General features: G+C 48.7%; 1 protein-coding gene across 2 annotated transcripts; it reads right to left on the bottom strand.

Moving 5' to 3' along the window:
- Positions 1-61: 61 nt before the first annotated feature.
- Positions 62-14,164, bottom strand: NELFCD (negative elongation factor complex member C/D). 2 transcript variants are annotated; one of them, XM_064382557.1, is made up of 15 exons: positions 14,051-14,164; positions 8,944-9,059; positions 8,301-8,410; positions 7,337-7,446; positions 6,148-6,255; positions 5,586-5,738; positions 5,238-5,368; positions 4,120-4,285; positions 3,750-3,884; positions 3,192-3,331; positions 2,087-2,201; positions 1,658-1,753; positions 1,443-1,583; positions 962-1,091; positions 62-533 (listed from the first exon to the last, which is right to left on the bottom strand). In XM_064382557.1, the coding sequence occupies exons 1-15, from the start codon at positions 14,162-14,164 to the stop codon at positions 499-501; spliced, it is 1,800 nt and encodes a 599-aa protein (XP_064238627.1). In that variant the 3' UTR covers positions 62-498. The 2 variants fall into 2 exon arrangements, with proteins under 2 accessions (XP_064238627.1, XP_064238629.1); XM_064382559.1 differs by having other exon boundaries at positions 962-1,046; positions 14,051-14,140.
- Between the last annotated feature and the right edge of the window lie 1,742 nt (positions 14,165-15,906).

The raw sequence follows: 15,906 nt of genomic DNA, 5'->3' as shown, positions 1-15,906 counted from the left end.
CCGTGCCTTATTCACTCACAAAAACAAGGTCACGTCAGGACCTAATCCAATCCAGCAGAAAGGCTGTTGAAAAATTTATTTATTATTTGTTCTTAGCAAATTAAGACAATTACAATAAAACATCAACTGGGTTCCTATGAGAAAACTCGAGGTCAGCTTTGAAAGGAGTCCCCGAGTGTCTGAGCTCCCAGCTGCCCATGGCTGATGGCTGGATCTGTCCTGAGGGGTAATGGGAGCCCAGTGCCTGCCTTGAGGGAAATGAACACTGAAACTGGGACTTAGGCGCAGTACTGGATTGACAGCAGAAAAGGGACTGTCCGTAGAGCAGTTTCGCACTGAAGCTGCCACCATTTCCCTTTGTGAAGAAGTCATCCACCTCTCCCAGCAGTACCTATTTCCAAGACGCTGCCCACACCGCTTAAAACAACAGCTTCTTGAAAGGGTTTTTCCACAGCTGGTTCTGGAATGTTCTGCTTCAGCTCTGGAGGAGGCTCTAAATTAGTTCACCATGATGAAGTTAGATTTGCAGTGAGCTTTAACGAGGAAAACATTGACTGCATTAGAAACAGGAAGTAGAACATGACAGTTTTTTTCTTTTTTTGAGACAGAGTCTTGCTCCATTACCCAGGCTGGAGTGCAATGGCACAATCCCAGCTCACTGCAACCTCCAGCTCCTGGGTTCAAGCGATTCTCCTGCCTCAGCCTCCCAAGTAGCTGGGATTAGGCATGTGCCACCATACCCGGCTAATTTTGTATTTTTAGTGGAGACAGGGTTTCTCCATGTTGGTCAGGCTGGTCTCAAACTCCCTACCTCATGTGATCTGCCCGCCTCGGCCTCCCAAAGTGCTGGGATTACAGGCATGAGTCACCGCGCCCAGCTGCCATTTTCTATTGCAGCAAAGGGCTGGGCCCATTGTACCACTGAACTCCAGCCTGGGTGACAGAGGTCACCAGGCCTCACCTATGAACTCCGCCACAGGGTCATGCTCGCCTTCGGTTTTGATGGTGCCTGCGATACTATCATTCTCCAGGATAGGGAGGAAAAGCTGCACAAAGTCAGAGGTATAAGGAGGAGCAATGACGTCCAGCACCTGCATGGGGGAGCATGGGGTGACTTCTTCCGCACAAGCAGTGCGGGGCGTACACCGACATAACGGTGAAATGGCAATCAGTTTAGAAAATATCCCTCCCCCCGCTGCCCGGCTTCCCGGGTAACACCACCAGTCTCCAACATTAAGACACCCAGGGTGGTAATGGAGGTAAAGTGTGTAATACAGCTCCTGCAGGCAGGAGGTGCTTTTTGGTAAATAGGTATCTGTCATTGTCACCACCACATCAAAAAGCACAGTTCTCAGTTAGGTACAAAATGAACTAAATTAAGCCAAAAAGGGCAGTGCTAGTATAAACAGTATGAAACATGAAACCGACGGTGCATTGCTGACCTCAGTGACAAAATAGCGAATGAGTGAAATGTCAGTGTCCAGCTTCTCCAGACACTTTCGGATGTAACTGACAACAGGAAGTACATAACCTCGACTCAGCAGGTGAACCATCCTGTCCAGCAGGGTCTTCTTCAACTCAAGCTGCAGAAGGGGGACAGGGAGCTGGTTAGAGAGGTCCTCCCCAGCCCCCTGGCGACCCTACGGGCACCACTCACCTGCTCCATCACGTCCAGCTGGGAGTGCTCAGTCTCAAAAAGCTTAACAAGCAGCTGCAGGACCTGGGGGTGCAGGAGCTGGTGGCAGGTGCTGATCTACAAACAGGCCAGAGGGAGCTTCCCTGAGCAGTGTGGTCACACTCGGCACACCGAGAAACCGGGCACTGTCACAGCCACCAAAGAGCTTATCGCTGAGGAGGAAGGTCCTGACACCCAAGCCAGGGCGCTCAGCTTCCAGTAACATTTGATTAAGAAATCTCTGCAGTCAATGAATCGAGGTCCTCAAGCAGAAAATCCTCATTTAGGACAAAAATAACTATTTTTGAAAAGAATATCCCTAAACTCACTAAATAGATGCAATGTTCGTGCCAAAGTAAACAGCATGAGACAGAGCCAGTGTACGCTGTGAACAGCCCTCCGCCCTCTTACCTCATCCAGCAGTGCCAGGTGGACGGGGGTGTGGTCAGTCTGCAGCTGAAAGTACCGTGGTTCTGACACAGTCCAATCCACCCACTTCAGCACACCCATTGCTACCACTGGAAACCTACAGTTGAGGCACAATGCTTCCTTTACAAAACAATTTAAGACACAAAATATGCTAGAAAAGCATTAAAGGAAGGTGAAAAACAAACTCAAATGACTCCATCATTCACCCTTCAATAAACCCTCCCTCCTTTTTTTTTTTTTTTTTTTTTTTTGAGACAGGGTCTCACTCTGTCACCCAGGCTGGAGTACAGTGGCACAATCAGGGCTCACTGCAGCTTCCCAAGTACCTGGGACTACAGTGTGCCACCATGTCTAGATAATTTTTTGGAGAGAGAGGGTCCACCATGTTGTTCAGGCTTGTCTCGAATTCCTAGGCTCAAGCAATTTTCTTGCCTTGGCCTCCCAAAGTGCTGGGATTCCGGGCGAGAGCCACCGTGCCAGATCTAAGCTCTGCTTATTAGTAAACAGTGTGAATGGATCGGCAGCCACTCAAATGTGCGGTGCAAGAAGCAGCGTTCAATTCCCTGCTCACTTTAAAGCACTTGTTTAAAGGAGAAGATCATTAATGCACAATACTCAGTGAGTGTGGTGGACTGGGTTGAAGTTTACCTTTATTTAGCAAACTCTTTCTTCATCCCTAGTATAAATTATTAGGGGAAAGACATGCCTAAGAGGACACACTATTTCTAGGACACATCTGTTTATATAATTGGCATGATCACATAAATCATTTCTCTCTAAGCAATACTTTGTGGGTATAACTTTACCTATAGACCATTCAAATCAATTTTTGTAACTCTGGCTGGTCTATCAGTTACTTAGTCAAAGTTGTGAGGATTTACTCAACAGACTTTTGGCAAATAAACACCTGAAAATTACTCATGCTGCTAAAACTGTTTAAAGTTCCCTACATACTATTTAAAAATGAAAAAATAAATAAAATGAGTAAGTCTCTCTGAAGCTTTTGTTACTTCAGCTTTCAATATGAAAACTCCAACCACCTCCTCCCCAAAGGACTGATTTAAGAAATAAGTTTCATTTTGCTTACCTAATACACTGATAAAGTGTGCTCAATTCCGCCACTAGTTCAGAGGCCCCTTTGTTCTCATTGCAACACAGATTGTGAACAGTTTCGACAGCTTTTGACGTTGACTTCAGCTCATCTTTATTGATGCTCACTCGCTTGTTCTGAAAACACACACGAGCCGGTGAGCCTGACAGGGCAGGTGGCCCTGCTGTCGCCGTGTTCTGGTGTCGGCCACTTCTCCTTGCAAATCACTTTCCCGATCTCTCCTTAAGTTGGGAGTCAATTTAACTGTCAAACTTCACAGTCACACAGTATACAGAAACTTAAAAGCAATGAGGCTAGTGTCTGTATTTTATGGAAATCAGTTTCATTTCTTTAGTCACATTTTGAATTACAGTTTGCAGAGTATTAGAGAAGTATACACATTTTCTCGAGACATTTAGCACTTTCTCTATGCCGAAACAGAAGGAAAGACATGCCTGATACTAGACAGGAGCCAAAATTCCCAAATAATATCAAAGCAGAAGAGGACATTTGTCTCCTAAAACAAATCCCACAAATTCCCAGAACTGATAGTACCTTCTTCCAGGTCTCAACCACGCTTGCTGCATAAGCCAAGATGTGGATGTATTTGTGCTTGTGGTCCTGGTTGATCCGAGCCCCTGGTTTAAAGAGTGACTGCATGAACAGGTCCAGGAAGGCTGGCACGCGGATCTGAGGAGAAGCACACGCCCAGTTCGGGATGGCAGGCGTTGAGGGCACTGCTCGCCCACCTACCCGCAGGGCTCTCTACATGGCAGGGGTCTAACAGGCTCCAGGCAGAGAATGTGACTGAGGAAGGACCAGGACAATGATGGATTTGCATTCATAGACTTCAGAGAATCAGACAAGCACAGACCTTCCAAAGTAACCTGACCAGTTGGCATGGGGGTTCTTGAGAACAACTTACAAGTTCAACAGGAGGAGGGTCCATGCTCGTGAACATCTTGAACAGGACGGTGATGTCGGCAGGGTTCAGGGCTCCTTTGGATAGCATGGCCCCCAGAGCCTGGCAGGCCCTGGGGTAGGAGGCAGCCGTGCCCAAGGCTAGTGTGATCTGACTGGCATCGTGACCTCTTCATGAGAAAAAGCACAGAGCCCGTTACTAACAAGGCAGCTTCTTTTTTCTGTTCTTTTTTACGCATTTAATACTTTGCATTGTTGGGATCTCTGTTTTTCTGTCATTCCCGAGTATACTGACTGACAGGAAAACAACATTTACAACACTGGGAAAGTGGTTCAAAACAGCTTGCTGACTGTAATAAAGGAGTCACTTTAAATACTTATGAAAACTCTAGTGGTAGCAGAAAATGAAGCTAATATGAGCTCATTCTGTACTGTAAGATATGGACTATACCGTAATAACCAGATTGCTGAGCAACTCTTTCAGGACTGATGTTATTTGTTACTCACGAATCCCAGTGTAAGAAAACCCGGGTCCATAAATCCAGCAAAGTGAAGAATAATCAAGTACTTTACAAAACAGTCCTCAAAGTAGCACTTAAGAAAACCAGCTCTTCATGTATACCAAAAACAACTCTCACTTCTCCAGCTCTGCTGGATAAAAGGAAGGATTTTTTTTTGTTGTTTCGTTTTGGTTTTTTTGAGACAGAGTTTTGCTCTTGTTGCCAGGCTGGAGTGCAATGGCACGATCTCGGCTCACCGCAACCTCTCCTTCCCAGGTTCAAGCGATTCTCTCGCCTCAGCCTCTCAAGTAACTGGGATTACAGGCATGCGCCACCATGCCTGGCTAATTTTCTATATATATATATATTTTTTTAAATAGAGACATGGTTTCTCCATGTTCATCAGGCTGGCCTCGAATGCCTGACCTCAGGTGATCTGTCCGCATCGGCCTCCCAAAGTGCTGGGATTACAGGTGTGAGCCACTGCGCCTGGCCAAGAGGAAGTGTTATCTATATGTTGACGAGAAGGAGCTAGCAGCTTTGGCTGTGGAATAAGGGCCATGGGAAGGGTTTCATGGGGAGCACTAGGGAGGGAGGGGTGAGCAGAAACAGGGCCTCTCACTTCTCCTGAGCAAAGCGCTGCACTTCCTGTGCGATCCTGCGGACAGCGGAGCCCCCCTGCTCCTCCTGGGCCAGCACGGACATCATGGCCTGGGCAAACAGGTACGTGTGCTCCCCATGGCACACCATCTTCTGAAAGATTGCAGGGAGAGAGGGTGTGGGGTTCACTATTCTAGCACCAACAAGCGGACAAGAGCCAAGCCTCCACTGTGGTCAAGCCTGGGAGTTGGCATCCCGGAAGGTGCCCTCAGAAATGGAGATTCTCCCGAGGGAAGGAGCATCTCATGCTTGAAAACCAAGACCCAAAGCAGCTTCCTTCTAATCTGAGGTTCGTAAAGAAAGAACTTACAGCAAACTCAGGGAGATTTTTTTCAAGGTTTTCTTCTCCTCCATCTAAAATTGTAGCTAGAGAGGTCCGGAGCACTCTCGAGAACACCTCTAGCTGCTGGCATGCTGTGGACACGCTGGTGATCTCCCCCTGGTACCCTGCATCAGAAATAAGCTAGCACACAAAAACAAGAAGTCAAAGGGGCGGCACGCAGTGGCCTCCACGGGGCGCTGGCCTGTCAAGTGTTGTGGTGAGGTGGAGTAAGTGTGCGCTGTCCGTGAGGCTCAGGCCTTCACTCCGCCCCCACCTTGCTACCACCTAGGTCTGTGCCCCGGGCTGACCACCTCTCCATCGTTTCTGTGTATGCAAGAGGAAGACCAACCAGGCACGCTTAAAGCTCCTCTCAAAACACAGAACTCTATGTGTCCCTTTTCTTTTTCAATGTAAGGCTTATGAAAATAAAACAATAAAGACGTTTATCAAAAAAGCAAATATGAACTGCCAAAGGAAACAGAACAACAACCAAAAATAACCCTCATTAGTAAACACTTTCCTTTTTCTTCAACTCTAGAACTCTTCCTACCTTAACGGTAAAGTTCAGCATCAAACAGTCTGGATGGGCTTCAGCCAGTTTGTAAAAAAGGTCCCGCCACGTGGTGTGTGCGATCATCTGTTCCAGCCATGCTGGGGTCTGCCAACAAACACACAAACAATAAGATAGGAGGAGGCCCCGCTGTTACTTGAGTGGAGATTCTGTTGTACAAACGATCGCAGGAGATCGGTGCTGATGGACTCCCCATGGGCATCTAGTTCTAGGGGAGGCAGACCCAGAGCTGGCCACGGCCACACAGTCGGCCGAGTGACAGGAAGGTCCCTGGATGCCCACTCAGTTTTCAGAAGATCGGACTCAACACAGGAGGGTACTGAAAATCGCTTCCTAGGAGACGCCGAGAACTGTGCAGAGCTGCCTTGCACACACACGGTGCTCATGCTGCCCCAGCTGTATGCCCTCAGCAAGAGAAAGAGGCCATTTAAATGGCACAGGTGGTCTGGTCCATCACCACATGGAGTAGCCAGAAAAACATTCTCTCAGCTCTCCTGTGTGATGGATGGCCTCAAGGGCTGTGCTCCGAACCTGCCATCCTGTTTGTGCCAAGGCCAGCTCCCCAAGGCTGCTGCCAGCCACAGACAGAATGCAGCAGGGCCTCAAAAGCAGGCCTGTCCAGGAGATGTGGGCTCCCAGAATGGACACCTGTGGCTTGAAGACTCCCCACTGATATGGCTGGAACTCTCTGGAAACTGCATGCAGCCTAACATTCTTCTTACCAACCCTCATTCCTTCTCTTGCCCTCAAGAGTCAGACCTGCATCACAGCTCCCCCAGCCTCCTCCAGCCCTACCCCATCTTCTCTCACAGTCACTACCCCATAATCTCCTGCAGGCCTAACCCTGTCTTGGCATCTGCTTCTTGGAGGAACCAAACAAAGCCACCACACCACTCCAAGGGCTATGCCCTGGAGTCAGCCTGAGAAGGGCAGTGGTGGGAATGGGCTGTTCCTTCTCTTGATCTCAGCACCTGTGTGCCTCTCATGTGCAAGCATGTCACGACCCTGGGTACAAAGGACAATTCTGACTAGATGCGACTTCTGTCTCACACTGATTTTAGTATCCAACTCTGCCATTACTTACATGATATGCCACACTCCAGTGTACACCGGGAATCTGCAAAAGACCCTAAGACCTAGTACTAGACAAAGAAAAATAATTTCTCACCTCTCCTTCTTCAGTAAAAATAGAATCTGCTTTGCGGGGGTCAAAATGTTTGATCAGCAAACTCTTCAAGTGATTTTCCACAGTTTCCTGAACCTGCACTGGCTCAACACCTGAAAGAGAATGAAATCAACTAGACAATGGCAAGCTCTCAATTCACTGTGTGACTTAGAAAGCAAATGGTCAAAAGTCTCTACGTAAATCAAATACCATAGAATTGCTTCCAACCACTTATGAACATAAGATTTTGGAACTCTTTAAAAAAGTTATTAATGATATTCAATGATAAGACCTAAAATGCAGCACAGAACAGAATACAGAAGGCTGGTCCACCCCTGACTTCATGGAAAGGACAGAACAGTCTGTAGAGCCTCGCTAAGGATAAAGACAAATGGCCCCGGCAGACAGGTAGAAGGATGGAAAAACATCCCTTCACAGTGAGGAGGGAGCAGATGCCAGCCAGGAGAGACACACTTTATCTAATCACCAGGACAGCAGTGCGTCCACGAGGTTCCAGACAGCATGTACTTCGGTGATGTCATCTGCACCCGGCTCCGTGGATTTACAGTAAGGCTCTACTTTGATCATATTAGCTAAAAGCCATAATCATAGCCCGTCCTAAATTATCCATCATTTACTACTTGCTGTAATAGATGTCTTGAAAATGACACACTGAACATACACTGTATAATCCTATAATTCTACAACATGGTAGGGAAAACAGCTCAATGAGAATCACGTTCACAGCCTACCAGTAAACCTCAATTATTGAATCAAAGATAAGAGGCAAGCAGATAAAAATGAGAAAGATAAAGATAAAAATGAGTAAGAAGTTCCACTCTTTCTTACGCAAGTCTCAGAAACCAGGAAAACAAAGAAGGCGACGTATCAGTGTTATAAGCACACAAAGGTCTATTTTTAAAAAGGTGGGGGTGACTAGGCAGGACAGGGGCCACCCACAAAGCACCTGTCTGAATGAGCCACTCAGCCAGCAGGTTCACAGTCTGGGCCACAGCGGTGTAGTTTTCAGATAAGAGCTGGATAACATTCTCTGGAGACCCTCCTGCCTGAAAATACCTAGGAAAAGGAACAAAGTGGCAATTACACCACAATGAATGGAAGTGAGCCTGGGATGGACAACAGGAAGGTAAGGAAGGAGGAAGAGAATGAGGTTTCAACATTCTTAAAGTGGCAAGGGGGCTGGGTGTGGTGGTGCACATGTGTAATCCCAGCACTTTGGGAGGCCAAGGTGGGAGAATCACTTGAGCCTAGGAGTTCAAGACCAACCTGGACGACATAAGAAGCTCTATTCAAAAAAAAAAAAAAAGGCCAGGTATGATGGCACATGCCTGTGGTGGCCACCTCAAGAGGCTGAGGTGGGAGAACTGCTTGATTTTGGGAGGTTGAAGCTGCAGTGAGTGGTGATTGTGCCACTGAAACAGAGCAAGACTCTATCTCTTAAAAAAAAAAAAAAAAAGTGGCAGAGAGGACCCCCACCTTAGTTCCAGTTCACATGACTATTGCTTTACATAGCACCTTCTGAATGTATTACAAAACTTTCTCCAAATTATCCCCAGCCTCCTCTCAATACAAACACCTTTCTCACATACCTCTTCAGGGTGTTAAAGATGGAGGGTTCCATGATATAATCCCGGGTGGAAAATTTATGCAGGCATTCTTGCTGAACCTCTGCATCATCCTCTCCTTCTCCAGAATCATCCTCCTGCTGTTGGAAAATGCCAGGAGCCAGGATATTTTTTCATTAATATAAATATTCTAATCTCACCTTAAATCTGTAGAAGCCTGCCCATTTTGAAGGTATTCTACACACATTATTTCATTTGACTTTCATACAGTTTCATGAAATGGGCTGGACAGGTAGTGAGTGGCTAAGAAAATGGGATCCAGGATCACACTGAGTGGGTGTTTACAACTCCTACCTGGCAAACCGCGTTCCATGGTCACACAAGTTACCCAACCTCTCTGAGCGTTCGCTTCCTCCTCTGTTAAGTGAAGATAATAATGCCTATTCCCACTTGGCTGCTGTGAGGATTCCATGAGCTAATTTTTGGAAGAGCCCAGCACAATCCCTGATATTTAGTAACAGAACAATAGATAGTAAACTATTATTGTTTTCACTCTTATTTCATACATGTCATTTAAGACTAACAACCTGATTCCTGAAAGCGTGAGCCATCACTTACCATTAGGAAGTAAAGATCACTAACTCGCCTGGCATCGGCACTCCTGGCTGGACTCCGGTCCCAATTCTATGTGGAAGTAACCTCAGGCCTGTCACTCAATCTAAGGGCAAAGCAGGCTTCTTCACCTGCTGATGACCATGGAGGATGGAATGAGTTATCCCAAACCCTGCCCAAACTTTAACACTGCCACCCTAACTAATAAGCAGATGCTGTTTGAACCTTCAGTCTACACTGTGCTCATCAACCAAGGAACCTAAGAAAAATAAGATAAGGCTTTTTCCATCAAAGAAGTTCACAAACTAACAAGAGAAACAGACCTCCATGCAACCTACTCTAATACAATGGGGAAGAACTGGACCAGGGGTCAGCAAATTCGGGTCATGACACAGAGCCAAATCCAGCCCTCTCCTATTTTTGCAAATAGTTTTATGGAACACAACCACACCCACTCTTTTACAGATTGTCTATGACTGCTCTCTCCGCTAAGGGCAGAGTTGAGTAGTTAAGACAGAGGCACGTACAGCCTAAATTAGTTGCTCTCTGGCCTTTTTCAGAAAAGTATGCTCACTCCAGATCTGGACTAAGATCCTAAAAGCAGTACTTTGGGAGCAGACAGAACCCAATGACTTCCCAGTAGAGACTGAAGAGTCTTTTCTCAGACCAGATTTGTGTGGAGAACCCTGAGCCCCTAAGGGTGTAACACAGGGTGGACTTCAGCCCAGCCTCATTCCCATGTGTCTGTCCTCTTGGGCTTCCATCCTGGGTTCTCACCTGCCTCTTCTGCCACCATCTACCTGCTCACAAATCTAGAATTAGCCTGGATTTCTCTCCATCTCTCCCCGCTTGAGCTCCAGACTCAGGTATCCAACATCCCATTCTCATTTCCATTCAGATATCTCACAAGTATCCAGACTCCACAGGTCCAAAACTGACATCTTTTCCCTGGACAGATCTTCTTCCTACAACCTATATTTTAGTAAAGGATTCCATTATCTATTTACCTGTTACCCCTAAACCTGAAAATCATCCTCAGCTTCTCTCCCTCGCCCCACCCCCACATCCTGTCACAAAGCCCTGTCAATTCCATCTCCCGTCTGTCTATCCAAGGTGGTCCTTCTTTCCACATTTGCCTCCGCTCTTCCTTACTTTTTGCATGCTTGCAGTGGCAACATTCCCCTAAAGTCTCAGTCTCATTCCTTCCTTTCAGTCATCTTTCACACTGAAGCCACAGTGATCTCTGCAAGCCACAAAATTGATGTCTCTCTCCTCCTTAAAGATTCCCATCTCCTTCAGGAAAAAACACCCAAGCTGTAGCACGACTGTGCCCTTCCCACCTGCTTCCCTGTCTGTTCTGAACCCTCGCCACTCCCCATTTACAATCTGCAGCCAGACTAATCTATTTGCATTTCTGTAGCTCTTAGTTTCCATCATCTGGACTGAACATCACAGTGGCTTCCTTACACATCTTCCCGCCTTCCGCTATGTATGGAACATGGCATCAAGTGAACAGAATTTGAGTCACCAACTATCTTTTAAAATCCAGTTCTTGCCACCCTCCTAACACCTTTCCTAACTTTCTGTCCCTCGTCCAAGTGGAGTCACAGAATAAAAATGAAATGAACATCTGGTCCACCCTCCTCATCAATGAGAGCCCACTGGTGTCAATGGGATAAATTAGGATCCTGATCAAAAATCCCCAAACATGGGGCTGGGCATGGTGGCTCATGCCTGTAATCCCAGCACTTTGGGAGGCTGAGGCAGGCAGATCATGAGGTCAGAAGTTCAAGACCAGCCTGGCCAATATGGTGCAACCCCATCTCTATTAAAAACTACAAAAATTAGCCAGGCATGGTGGTGCGAGCCTATAGTCCCAGCTACTAGGGAGGCTGAGGCAGGAGAATCGCTGGAACCTGGGAGATGGAGTTGCAGTGAGCCGAGACTGCGCCATCGTACTCTAGCCTGGGCAAGAGCAAGACTCCATCTCAAAAAAAAAAAAAAAACAAATTCCCCAGACAGGAGACTCCCCCATCTTCCATCAGCAGGGTCTAGGTCTGACTGCATAAGCTTGGGCAAGTAACTCATGTGCTCAGTCTATAAAGTGAAGGCACTGATTAGATGGCCCTTACATGCCCCAGTTCTAACACTTTTTGACTCAACAGCTCAAGGTGAAGCCAGGCAGGCTCAAGCCTATAATCCCAGCACTTCGGGAGGCTGAGGCGGGCAAACTACTTGAGGCCAGGAGTTTGAGACCAGCCTGGCCAACATGGTGAAAGCCCATCTCTACTAAAAATACAAAAATTAGCCTGTAATCCCAGCTACTCGGAAAATCACTTGAACCCGGGAGGCAGAGGTTTCGTAAGCCAAGATGACACCACTGCACTCCAGCCTGGGCAACAGAATGAGATTCTGTCTGAAAAAAAAAAAAAGAGAGAGAGAGAGAGAGAGAGAGAGAGAAAGGCTCGGTGTGGTGGCTCATGCCTGTAATCCTAGCACTTTGGGAGGCCGAGGCAGGAAGATCACCTGAGGTCAGGGGATCAAGATCAGCGTGGCCAACATGGTGAAACCCCATCCCTACTAAAATACAGAAATTAGTTGGGCATGATGACGGGTGCCTGTAATCCCAGCTTCTAGGGAGGCTGAGACCAGAGAATCGCTTGAACCCGGTAGACAGGGGCTGTAGTGAGCCATGATCGTGCCACTGCACTCCAACCTGGGCAGCCGAGCGAGACTCCGTCTCAAAAAAAAAAAAAAAGAAAGAAAGAAAGAAAAAAGTCTCAAGGTGATGTACAAGATGCCCCAAATACCAACCCACCACTAAGCTAATTCACACCCTCTCATCTGGACCACTTTGGTGGTCAGCAATTTGATGAAGCTGCAATAGAGGCAAATGACGTGGGTTTGGGTCCCCTCTCCTTCCTTTATTAGTTTCATGACTTTGGGAAGGTCGTTAAGTCTTTCCATCTCACTTTCTTCACTTACCAGATAAGCAGAGTAACACCCAACTCAAAATCTTGAGTGTGGAAGGCGATAATGCATGAAGCACATGGCCCAGGCTCTCAGCCACATCTGACTCTCTATCCACTCCACCCTAAGCCTCCAACGCTGTGAAATGATCCAAAGTGCAAATCTACTCATATCACCCCCTGCCCCAAACTCCTGAACAAGCCATTCAGCTGCTCTCCAAGGATCTTCAGAACCTGCTCCCTACTGACATCCTGCCACTGCTCCCACCAGGCAGCTAACCTCACAGGCCTTCTTTCAGTTCCAGAAACACATCGCCTGTCTTGTTATTTGATACCACAGCTCCGAAGCCGTCATCACACCACCATCCATGTTCATCGAAGTAAGTCCACTGCATCCTTCATTCCCTCAAAATACCAGTTCAAAATGCACCAAATATCCCCATTGTTGATTCTCGTTAAAAATGCAAGTTCCTGGGCCAGGCGCATGGGTCACGCCTGTAATCCCAGCACTCTGGGAGGCCGAGGTGGGTAGATCACCTGAGATCTGGAGTTCGAGGCCAGCCTGGCCAACATGGTGAAATCCCCCCCCCCCATTCAAAATTTTAAAAATTAGCTGAGTGTGGTGGCGGGCGCCTGTAATCCCGGCTACTCGGGAGGCTGAGGGAGGAGAATCACTGGAACCCGGGAGGCAAAGGTTGCAGTGAGCCGCGACTGTGCCATTACACTCCAGCCTGTGCAACAAGAGTGAAATTCCGCCTTAAAAAAAAAAAAAATGCAAGTTCCCAGGCTCCCATGCAGATCAACTGTAGGGCAGTCTCCAGGGGCGGGACCTGAGAAGCTGCATTTCAATCATGCGCCGCAGGTGGGTTTTAAGATTAGAAAAAGGTGGGGACAAACCAGCCAGACTAGAACTGCCTTCCCTGGCTCTGCAGGCCCTGTCCTCAGGGGAGAATAGAGTGATCCCTCCTGGGCTTCCACTCCAAACCCTGGAAGGTCAAGGCCAGAAGATCCTTTTCATTATTTTGCCCAAAGACAGATGAAATCGGCCAGAGGTGCTGAAGAGTACAGTTTATAAAACAGTGAAACACATGTAGGAATGCCCAAAGTTCTACTTTTCCCCACGATGCTGGTGTGAAGTTTTCCATTTTATTTTTGTTTAAAACTGTCTGGGCTCCGAGCCCAACCCTCCACCTTAGTATTGGTGTCCCGCCCGTCGTGGGGGTCGCAGGGCCGGCGCCCGGCCTGGCCGGAACGAGGGCTCACTGGGGGCTTCGGGCTGCCCCGCTCCAGAGCCACTGCTGCCTCGGCCCCGCCCCACGGTCCTGCAGGCGAAGACGCGGGGACCCCGGCGGCCGCGCTGCGGGACCCCGGGCTGGCGGGGGCGGGGCGGGCTGTGTAGAACCACACGTTGACCGCGCAGGCCGTGTGCGCGCACACACACCCCGCACGCCCGCGGCCTCGCGCCGCGCGGGCTTGCCGGGAGCGGAGCCGGCCCGCCGGCGGCGGAGACGAACGATCCTCGCCGGGGAGCGCCCAATGCTCCGCCTTACCTGGCCGCCGTCAGCCTCGTCGCCCGACTCGGCAGCGCTTCCGAAGTAGTCCTCATCCATGATGGCTCCCGGCGCGGCCCCCGCCATGCTCTTCCGCGAGCGAGCGTGGCGCATGCGCGAGGCGGGGACCGGCGAGCGGGCGCACGCGCGGTCCCGCGGCCCCGCCCCCGCGGCCACGCGCTCGGCCCGGGCGGGAGGCGGGGCCTGGAAGAAGGGGCGGGGCCTGGAGGAGGGGCAGAGCCGCGGGCTCCCCGCTAGGAACAAAGGGGACCGGACGAAAGGAACGCCCCCCAATCGATTTCTGAGCGCTGCTGGGGTGGGCCAGGGGCTTATGCAGAGAGGTTTCCTACTGGTCTCGTGCACAGTCTCACCTCTGCTGCACCAGCCCTGCGAGCTCCAGTTTCCTCATCGGACAGCTGGGAACAAATCCTTTGGGGAGTGTCTAGGACCCACGAAAGTGTTTTAATTTCTTTTATTTTTGGTAAAAAGTACTAAACGCGGCAGGGCGTGGGGGCTCACGCCTGTAATCCCAGCCCTTTGGGAGGCCCCGGAGGGCGGATCACTTGAGATCAGGAGTTCGAGACCAGCCTGGCTAACGTGGTGCAATCCCGTCTCTATTCAAAATACAAAAATTAGCCAGGCGTGATGACGGGCGTCTGTAATCCCAGCTACTCGGGAGACTGAGGCAGGAGAATCGCTTGAACCCGAGAGGCAGAGGTTGCAGTGAGCCAAGATCACACCGCTGTACTCCAGCCTGGGCAACAGAGTGAAACTGTGTCTAAAAAAAAAAACAGAGAGAGAAAAGAAAAGAAAAAGTACTAAATGCAGTGGAAAGTAGCATTTTTAATTTTTTTAAATGCAGAAAGGCCCACAAAGCAAAAGTGTCCAGAGTCCACAAAAATCTCTGGAGAAAAGACCTGCCTGGTAGTTGCCAAAGGGAGCAGGTGACGCTGTTGTGAAGCCCGCAGCACGATTCCTAGTGTGAAGTAGGGAGTAAGAACATGACAGTCTCCTGATAATCACGAAAAGGTTTTTGTTGGCTGTTGTGTGTGCGTGTTTTTTTAATTTTAAATTTGGTACATGTGCAGGTTTGTTACATTGGTATATTGCTTGATGCGTCTAATAATACCTTCGCCAAAGTAGTGAACATGGTACCAGATAGGCAGTTTTTCAACCTTTACCCGCACCCCCTCACCCCCCACCCCCACCCCATCCCCCACACCTTCTGCCTTTTGGAATCCCCTGGGTCTGTTGTTCCCATCTTTGTGTCCAAATCGTGGAAAATTTTAAGCAGGGTGATTAACGCCATCGGATCTGGATACTTTAAAAGGTAATCCCCATGGCTGACCGCAGTGGCTCACACCTGTAATCCCAGCACTCTGGGAGGCTGAGGCGGGAGGATTGCCTGAGGCAAGAGTTTGAGACCAACCTGGGCAACATAGAGAGACATCCCCATCCCCTCAGCCAGCTACGGTGATGCACGCCTGCAGTCCTAGCAGCTCAGGAGGCCGAGGCAGGAGGATTGCTTCAGCCAAGAGCTTGAGGTTACAGCAAGCGATGGTCGTGCCATTTCGGCCTGTGTGACAAAGTAAGACCCTGTCTATAAACAAAAAAAAGAAAGGTACTGCCCATGTCAGTAAGGAAAGGGTATTAAAGAGCTCCAGAATATTGATAATAGTGAGCATTTATGGAGGGCTTATCAGGGAATATGTTTATTCAACAAATGTTTATTGAGTGTCCCCTAAGTGCTCGACTTCTGTGCTGCTCCCTGGAGCTCAGTGGTGAACAAATTGGACACGATCCTTGCCCTGGTAGAGCCTGCATTCTACTGAAGGAGCTGAAAGTGGGGGCGGGGG

This window comes from Aotus nancymaae, unplaced genomic scaffold (assembly GCF_030222135.1).
Source record: "Aotus nancymaae isolate 86718 unplaced genomic scaffold, 86718_ANA_hifiasm-v0.15.2.pri h1tg000029l, whole genome shotgun sequence".
In the NCBI taxonomy this organism is placed as follows: Eukaryota; Metazoa; Chordata; class Mammalia; order Primates; family Aotidae; genus Aotus; species Aotus nancymaae.
This window is presented reverse-complemented; position numbering and strand designations above follow the sequence as displayed.

What these genes read in the sequence shown, in the direction of transcription:
- NELFCD (XM_064382557.1), bottom strand. Translation starts at nt 14,164, where the DNA reads ATGCGCCACGCTCGCTCGCGGAAGAGCATGGCGGGGGCCGCGCCGGGA. An exon ending in ATCTTTAACACCCTGAAGAG is followed by an intron (nt 8,411 to 8,943) that starts GTATGTGAGAAA and finishes TCCTTTTCCTAG; the next exon opens with GTATTTTCAGGCAGGAGGGT. An exon ending in ACACTTTATCAGTGTATTAG is followed by an intron (nt 2,202 to 3,191) that starts GTAAGCAAAATG and finishes CCTCAACTGTAG; the next exon opens with GTTTCCAGTGGTAGCAATGG.